Raw genomic sequence first — 8,444 nt, 5'->3', positions numbered from 1 at the left:
ACAGATAATATAAAATGAATCCAAGTAGGGTCACACATACACAAGTACGTTTCTGATGTCGAGTCTGTCGGCCGTATAGTTTAAATATGAAAAATATAAAGAAAATAGAATCCAATCAGAATCTTGACATTAGTGAAAAGATTACATTATTTTAAGCTGAAACCGCAGTGTTTTACTTTTAGATTTATTATTTATAAAAGTTATTTCTGGAAAGCCTTAGAAAAAAGAATACAAGTGTACAATTATTCATTCAAAAATTATATATATACACACACACACACACACAAGCTTAACTGTACAGTGCAGATGTAATCCCCATATTTTGTCTTTGTTAAAAATCTCGCCTCTTCCCATTGGTTCCCTACACGGCTCTACCGATTGGTCGACTGTGTGAGAGGTTTGCCAGTGAGACGAGTGCGGGGCAGTTTCCACCCCCGACAATATGACACAACGCACATGCCTTTGGAAAAGGATTGTATTTATTTACAGTGATTCACCTCTGAATTACAATACAAATGATTCATAAAGACACCGTCCACACTCCCACGCCGCAGGTCTTTCATCTGTGTCACGTGTGTCTGCAGCGTCACGTCGCCATCGATAAAACCAAAGAATACCGGACCTGGAGCTCCCTTCAGAGCAGGCCTGTGTGGGTCAATGCATGTGGAACGCAGTATTTCTACCTTTTACAACAGAACTGCTAAAATGGTTAGTATCCCTTCTGTGTGTGTGTGTGTGGTGTGTGGTGTGTGTGTGTGTATGGGGTGTGTGTGTGGTGTGTGTGTGTGTGGGGTGTGTGTGGTTTTGGCAGAGGTCACTCCTTTGTGAGGAGCAGCTAAACTCCTGACTCCTCATCTCTCCTCCCCTCTCCTCCTCCTCCTCCTCCTCTGGGCTTAGTGACTCTCTCCTTTCTTCCCCACCACCTGTACATCAAACCAACAGCACGCAGGTCAGTAGGAAATATGAGAAGAGATAAGAGAATAAACCAGTGGACTTTAAACATCATTTAGTTTGAGGCCACTTTTGATGCAGTGCCTCTAGAATAGATCTCTACGAATGGTTCTGCTTCATGACAGTGAGACAGACAGGAAGGTACGGGTGATAGAGGTGATAGAGGTGAGACATGAGACAAAGGACTAGCCAACTACACTGCACGTTGTGCAGACTAAATAACTGAACACAGTTCTGAACCTATCAGGAAACATCGCCACCCGACGGCTCGCTGCCGTCGTAGATGATGACACCATTCTGACGGCCAGAGGCCAGAGGCCGTACAGACTGCTCCTCTAACAGGCAGTACAACGCGTCTTGAGTACACATTCACACTAGACCTCCAGCAGAGTGTCTCTAGTAGCAGTAGTACCAAACAGGTGTAGCGCTACAGCAGCGGTTGTTTTGTGTCCCTCTCTCCCCGTTAGGCGCCGTGCTCAGTGGAGGACATGTTAGGGGTGGGAGTCTCAGGGTACCTCACCGTACTGTACCCGGTACATGGCTCAATACTGATAACATCGCCATACAGCGATTCTCCAAAAACTGTTGTTAGAGATATCGTGATGTATCGTTAGGCCTGGGCGATACGGCTGAAAGACATATCACGATATAACTTGATCATATTGATTGATATCAATAAAAATTGATCATTTGAATGACCTAAAAAGACTAGGAATTACCATGCTGGATTTAAACACTTGTGTTTAACACTTTATATGACCTTCCACTGTTCTTCATTGATCAATACTCCAATGTCGACACAACAATGAAAAACACTCAAATATTGTCAATAAGAATGGAACCGTGTTTGAGTAACAAACCCAGCTGCTAGATCGGGTGGTCCAGTCTCTTAGCGAAATATATTGAACATGTTTTATATGGATATTGATCAAAAGTCTATCACAATACGATAAATTATTGTGTTACTGCCCAGGCCTATGCATCGTTATAGGATTGTCTAACGATGAACACAAAATGAGTGAAAAGCTGAAGTGCTGGGTTTCTTTATTCATGGTCTAAACCAGTCTTTCAGTTCCTCCTCTTTGGTTTCCTTCCTTCATGTGTTCAGCGCCCCCTTGTGGAGCAGTCTGTTCAGAGCGCCTCATTACATCTATTTCATATCGATATGGTGGCAAGACTTCCTGTCTAACTCGTCATGAATAAAATACAAAAATGCAAAAGAAATCCGTAAAAAATATATATATATATATATATATATATATATATATATATATATATATATATATATAACATCAATATTTTATCAATATATTAAATATCAATATTTCAATATTTTTCTATTTTTTATAAAAAATAGAAAAATATTGATATTTGACGCCAGTGTTTAGATTCTCACATCGCAGGAAGAAGGGCGACGGTATGTATACTCTGTCCCACCCCATGTGTACTACAGTATGTGTATCTGTGGAGGTAGTACTACTACAGTACGTGGTCTCTGGGGTACGTACCCGTTTGAAGTCGTTCATGTTGGTGGCCTGTACAGGAGTACCGATGAAGGTCAGGTAGTTGATCTTTGTCGTCTCCTCGTCTCCCTGGTTGGACTTCACAAACAACTGTGGAGGGAGCAGGCGTCAGAACCCAGTGTAGTTACACACCGACACCACTAGAGGTCTCCAGTGCGTCAGAACCCAGTGTAGTGACACCCTGACACCACTAGAGGTCTCCAGTGCGTCAGAACCCAGTGTAGTGACACACCGACACCACTAGAGGTCTCCAGTGCGTCAGAACCCAGTGTAGTGACACCCTGACACCACTAGAGGTCTCCAGTGCGTCAGAACCCAGTGTAGTGACACACCGACACCACTAGAGGTCTCCAGTGCGTCAGAACCCAGTGTAGTGACACCCTGACACCACTAGAGGTCTCCAGTGCGTCAGAACCCAGTGTAGTGACACCCTGACACCACTAGAGGTCTCCAGTGCGTCAGAACCCAGTGTAGTGACACACGGACACCACTAGAGGTCTCCAGTGCACCACCTGAAAAGGTACAGCGGCTCAATAATGGACATCTGAAGATAGTGATGAACCTATGGTACATATAGAAGCATGAACTGGTTTAAGCCTTCATTCCATAACCACGAACTGGTTTAAGCCTTCATTCCATAACCATGAACTGGTTTATAATAGTAATAATAATAATAATAGATTACATTTATGTAGCGCTTTCTTTTCTGGAAACTCAAAGCGCTTCTCACTTAGTTAATGAGTGAGGGAGTTAATGAGTGAGGGAGTTAATGAGTGAGGGAGTTAATGAGTGAGGGAGTTAATGAGTGAGGGAGTTAATGAGTGAGGGAGTTAATGAGTCAGCCAATCATACAGCGGGATGATTGGGGGTGGATTGGATGAGCCTGGTTGGCCAGTTTGAGCCAGGACAGGATAACCACTAACTGGTTTAAGCCTTCACCACCACTAACTGGTTTAAGCCTTCACCACCACTAACTGGTTAGAGGCCTGGTCACCACTAACTAGTTTAAGCCCTGGTCACCACTAACTGGTTAGAGCCCTGGTCACCACTAACTGGTTAGAGCCCTGGTCACCACTAACTGGTTAGCCCTGGTCACCACTAACTGGTTAGAGCCCTGGTCACCACTAACTGGTTAGAGGCCTGGTTAGCCCTGGTCACCACTAACTGGTTAGAGGCCTGGTTAGCCCTGGTCACCACTAACTGGTTAGAGCCCTGGTCACCACTAACTGGTTAGAGGCCTGGTTAGCCCTGGTCACCACTAACTGGTTAGAGGCCTGGTTAGCCCTGGTCACCACTAACTGGTTAGAGGCCTGGTTAGCCCTGGTCACCACTAACTGGTTAGAGGCCTGGTTAGCCCTGGTCACCACTAACTGGTTAGAGCCCTGGTTAGCCCTGGTCCCCACTAACTGGTCAGTAGTTACCGTGACGCTCTGGACGTTCTGGAACTTGACGTAGCGCAGCGGCACCAGGCCGTCCTCCTTGAAGTCGTCCTCCGTCAGGTCCAGGGCCTGCGTGGCCTCGCTGCGCTCCGCGTCGTCGAAGCTCATGGAGCGAGGGAGGTTGATGAACACCTTGAGCAGCTTAGGGGCCTGGGCTGGGGGCAGGAAGGGGCGGGGCCGGGGCAGGAAGGGGCGGGGCCGGGACGGGAAGGGGCGGGGCCGGGGCAGGAAGGGGCGGGGCCATGACGGGAAGGGGCGGGGTCGGGACAGGAAGGGGCGGGACCGGGACAGGAAGGAACACAGGGAGGGGCGTTAAGGGGACAGGAAGGGGCGGGGCCAGGACAGGGAGGGGCGGGGCCGGAACAGGAAGGGGCGGGGCCGGAACAGGAAGGAGCACAGGGAGGGGCGTTAACGGGACAGGAAGGAATATTTATAGCAGGGAGGAGAATGTGACCGATATTCTAACCCAAACATATTTGAGGTGAAGGGGGAACTCACCGAAGTCTGAGGAGAGCAGCTTCATGGAGAACAGCTTGACGGGCTGGTTGAAGGCCATGGTGATCAGTAGCTGTACAACACACAGCACGATTAGTACAGACACCAGCATCACGGACACACACCAGACACACACCAGACACCAGCATCACGGACACACACCAGACACCAGCATCACAGACACACACCAGACACCAGCATCACAGACACACACCAGACACCAGCATCACAGACACACACCAGACACCAGCATCACAGACACACACCAGACACACACCAGACACACACCAGACACACACCAGACACCAGCATCACAGACACACACCAGACACCAGCATCACAGACACACACCAGACACCAGCATCACAGACATACACCAGACACACACCAGACACCAGCATCACAGACACCAGCATCACAGACACACACCAGACACACACCAGACACCAGCATCACAGACACACACCAGACACCAGCATCACAGACACACACCAGACACCAGCATCACAGACACACACCAGACACACACCAGACACCAGCATCACAGACACCAGCATCACAGACACACAGCAGACACACACCAGACACCAGCATCACAGACACACACCAGACACCAGCATCACATCTCAGTAGTACCTGTTCATCAGACTGTATAAAGAGCAGTACTGCAGTAGTGTCTCAGTAGTACCTGTTCATCACAGTCAGACTCTAGGTAGGAGTCGTCTTTTGTCAGACAGTTGTCAAAGCCACAGTCGTCGCTCTCGTTCAGACACTCGCAGCCCGTTTTGCTGACGAAGGGCATCAAGTCCATCTGGAACCAAACACGGGCACACAGGTTACCTTCACAGAGAGAAACGTCAGTTCAAACCCCTTCAACAGACACACAGGTTACCTTCACAGAGAGAAACGTCAGTTCAAACCCCTTCAACAGACACACAGGTTACCTTCACAGAGAGAAACGTCAGTTCAAACCCCTTCAACTTTGCTCACAGACTTTCCTATCACAGCTCAACCACCATCTAAAGACGGGATGCAGAACTTTCCATCCACCTCTTGTTTTTTAACGCTCTTGGACATATAGCACATCCAGCCAACGGCGTCATGTTGATCACACAACCAGAGATCATTTAAACGTCCGGCCCAGGTTGTTCCTTCTACTTTGTGATGCATTAAGTAGAAGGCTGAAGGAAACGCTGACCGAGGCAAACAAGTGTCAGAGATACACAGCCTTGTGAGAATAACTTTACCTGTAAGCTATGACCTATAGTTGTGTGTACAAACTAAATAACTGAATACATAAATACATAAATCTATTATGAAAACTCATCCCGCGACACGGATGTTGACGTTATTTTGGAAGTATCTCCTAGCCCCTGACAGTACGGGCCACCGTAGCTGTTGGAATGGGAGGGGGGGATTCAGCTGGTGGGGATCTGCCACCTCATAGCTAGATGTTACTACATTTTACAAACTGGAGCTTTAAGAGTTCTTAGTGATCAGAAGCAGTACATCTTTATTTGTACTGCCTAGTCCAAAATGTCTCAGTAGACTCTGCCCACAGACTTGAGACACATGATGTTTAAATGTGATCATTGCTACATCAAGTTCTCTTCTGTTCCACCACAAGTTCCTTTTTGTATTGTTGTGGACGTCACTGTCACCGGCTCCCTCCCAGTCCTCCACACCAGTACGTCACTAAGGCCTCACTGGGAGGCCGTGGCGCTGTACTCACGTATCCCTTCGGGATGTCCGAGTCCTCGTTGTTGCCGGGGTCGTTCTCTGTGTGCTGTTTGACCTTCTCCTCCAGACCAGCAGCGTCCGCCCCCTGGTACTGGTCCACGCGCACCCGGTTCCTCAGGAACAGGAAGGTGGGCGTGGCGGAGATGTTATTGGCGGCAGCAGTGGCCTATCAAAAGAAGAGGTGTTGTTCCTGTTATGGAAATAAATCTGCAACCTGATCAAAACAGTTACTTAAAACCTGATACCAAGGGCTTGTAATAAGAGCTAGAGAGCATCAACCCTTCATGTATGAAATGACCAGCGTCTCCTGGGTCAGCTGAGAAGAAGTTACCTCTTGGTAACCTAATGAACCATGTAACAGTACCAACGTACCAACAGGTTCCTCAGTGACTCAGGGCAAAGACGGAAACAAATGGATAACTTTACAAAATGAGAACCAATGGGACACGCAAGCTACTAGCCTGGAAACTGCACGCAATTGGATAACACTACGAGCAATCAGAAGAAATAAGGTGACGTATCCAGACCAGCGGAGCTAACCAATAGATAAGACTCTTGCCGTATCTGGTCGGTAAAACAGCAACGCTTTTGGTCCGCCTATATCAGATACAGCGATGTGATTGGTTAACGTTCTGGGCCAGGGGGGCCCGCCTATATCAGATACACCGATGTGATTGGTTAACGTTCTGGGCCAGGGGAATTGGGGAGTGAGCATATTGCGTTCCCAGAGTGACTCGCTGAGCAAATTCAAATTGTGCTCTCACGAGAACTCTGGATTTCCAGGTTGCAACTTGCTACAGTAGAAACCAAAACAGACCACTTACATGTGGCAGTTTGTACACCAGTTGGACGGTTAGAACAACACCACTGTGACCCCTTCATGTTGTCACCAGGACACTGTGACCCCTTCATGTTGTCACCAGGACAGTCAGTTATCAGTCATGTTGTCACCAGGACGGCGGACCTGAAGACCTCTTTGTTTCTCACCTGACAGACGTGAACGTCTACTTCGAGGAAGACCACTTGTGGGTATCTGTTGCTCAACAGGTTGAAGGCAGGGGATATTCTGATGCAGGGTCGACACCTAGGAATAAACAGGAGGGTTAGTGAGCTGTCCCAATGTTGATATGTACAAGTACTACAAGTTCACCAGAAGTTAAGGACAAAGTGCCCCCTCTCCACGGAGTTAAGGACACTATCGTAAGACGACGCTGTTGACCACCAGCCGGTGACTGCAGAGGAGAAGCAAACGAGCTGAAGCTCAGGAAGCAGAGCCGAAACTGCTATGTCACAGCTAGCCGTGTAGCCACCGTTAGCTCCCTCTCCTAGCCCCAGCTGTGTTTAGCTCCTGTGTTTAGCTCCTGTGTTAGCCTGGCTATGGTTCGGATAGCTCGCTACTTTAGCCTCGGCTAGCGTTAGCCTGCTATTAGCTCCGGCTAGCTCCAGGTAGCATGTTGCTCCTATCCGACGACTGGCGTTCACCGCGGACACACAGACCCGTCTGTGTGTGCGTTCGCTCCGCGGCTCGTCCTAGCCGCCAGCCGCCGGCCGAGCAGCCCGGTGGCTCGTCCCCACAGCCCGGGCGGCGGGTCGCTTACCCGGCCATTGTGAACTTCACCACCGCCAGCCTGGAGCCGGCGGCCGCCAGCTCCGGCTGGAAGTCCGCGTCGTTCGCGATCACTTTCACGCCGACCATGGCCCCTTGTTCTTTAAAAACCCCGACGGAGAGCGACTAGGATACTAGGACTGAAACCAAGGCCGAAAAGTCTCTGACCGAGATGTTTCCTCTTCTTTAGAAATAGTTTATTATTGATACTGTGCGTGTGCGCTGCCACTGCGGCTAGTTCAGCGTCGCGTCAAATATAGCGAAGAGGGCTCAGCCAATCAGCGGGCTGCAGTCCTCTACGTCACTCGATCTCTCTCTCGCACGCACACACACACACACACACACACACACACACACACACACACACACACACACACACACACACACACACACACACACACACACACACACACACACACACACACACACACACACACACACACGCAAACATTCACACAAACACACACACGCAGTAAATTCGTTCAAATGTGTGCAACTACCGCATTGCACTATGGGGGGAGGACCTCCCTGGCTCCCCGGTAGAAGAAAGTCACAGATGCAGACCTTATTATCATATTGAGTTGAATTTCCCCTTGGGGATCAATAAAAGTATCTATCTATCATTATTGTAGGATATTTGAAATGTCAACAAACTGTCAATGTAATATAATGGCTAGACATGTACTTCTA

At 48.6% G+C, this 8,444-nt stretch overlaps 1 protein-coding gene across 1 annotated transcript; it reads right to left on the bottom strand.

Moving 5' to 3' along the window:
- Window positions 1-459: 459 nt before the first annotated feature.
- Window positions 460-8,005, bottom strand: LOC311373510 (thioredoxin-like protein 1). The gene is made up of 8 exons (XM_084490264.1): window positions 7,747-8,005; window positions 7,136-7,232; window positions 6,141-6,314; window positions 5,097-5,219; window positions 4,412-4,481; window positions 3,896-4,068; window positions 2,460-2,564; window positions 460-923 (listed from the first exon to the last, which is right to left on the bottom strand). The coding sequence occupies exons 1-8, from the start codon at window positions 7,842-7,844 to the stop codon at window positions 894-896; spliced, it is 870 nt and encodes a 289-aa protein (XP_084346390.1). The 5' UTR covers window positions 7,845-8,005; the 3' UTR covers window positions 460-893.
- Window positions 8,006-8,444: the final 439 nt, after the last annotated feature.

Source organism: Micromesistius poutassou (assembly GCF_964030765.1).
Source record: "Micromesistius poutassou genome assembly, contig: SCAFFOLD_4376, whole genome shotgun sequence".
NCBI lineage: Eukaryota > Metazoa > Chordata > Actinopteri > Gadiformes > Gadidae > Micromesistius > Micromesistius poutassou.
The sequence above is the reverse complement of the archived record's forward strand: the minus strand, read 5'-3'. Positions and strand labels throughout refer to the sequence as shown.

Excerpts from the sequence above, each read along its gene's own strand:
- LOC311373510 (XM_084490264.1), bottom strand. The coding sequence starts at position 7,844 with ATGGTCGGCGTGAAAGTGATCGCGAACGACGCGGACTTCCAGCCGGAG. Across the intron at positions 4,482-5,096 it reads AGTCTGACTGTGATGAACAG|CTACTGATCACCATGGCCTT; the intron begins GTACTACTGAGA and ends TGTGTTGTACAG. Across the intron at positions 924-2,459 it reads ACATGAACGACTTCAAACGG|GTGGTGGGGAAGAAAGGAGA; the intron begins GTACGTACCCCA and ends TTTGATGTACAG.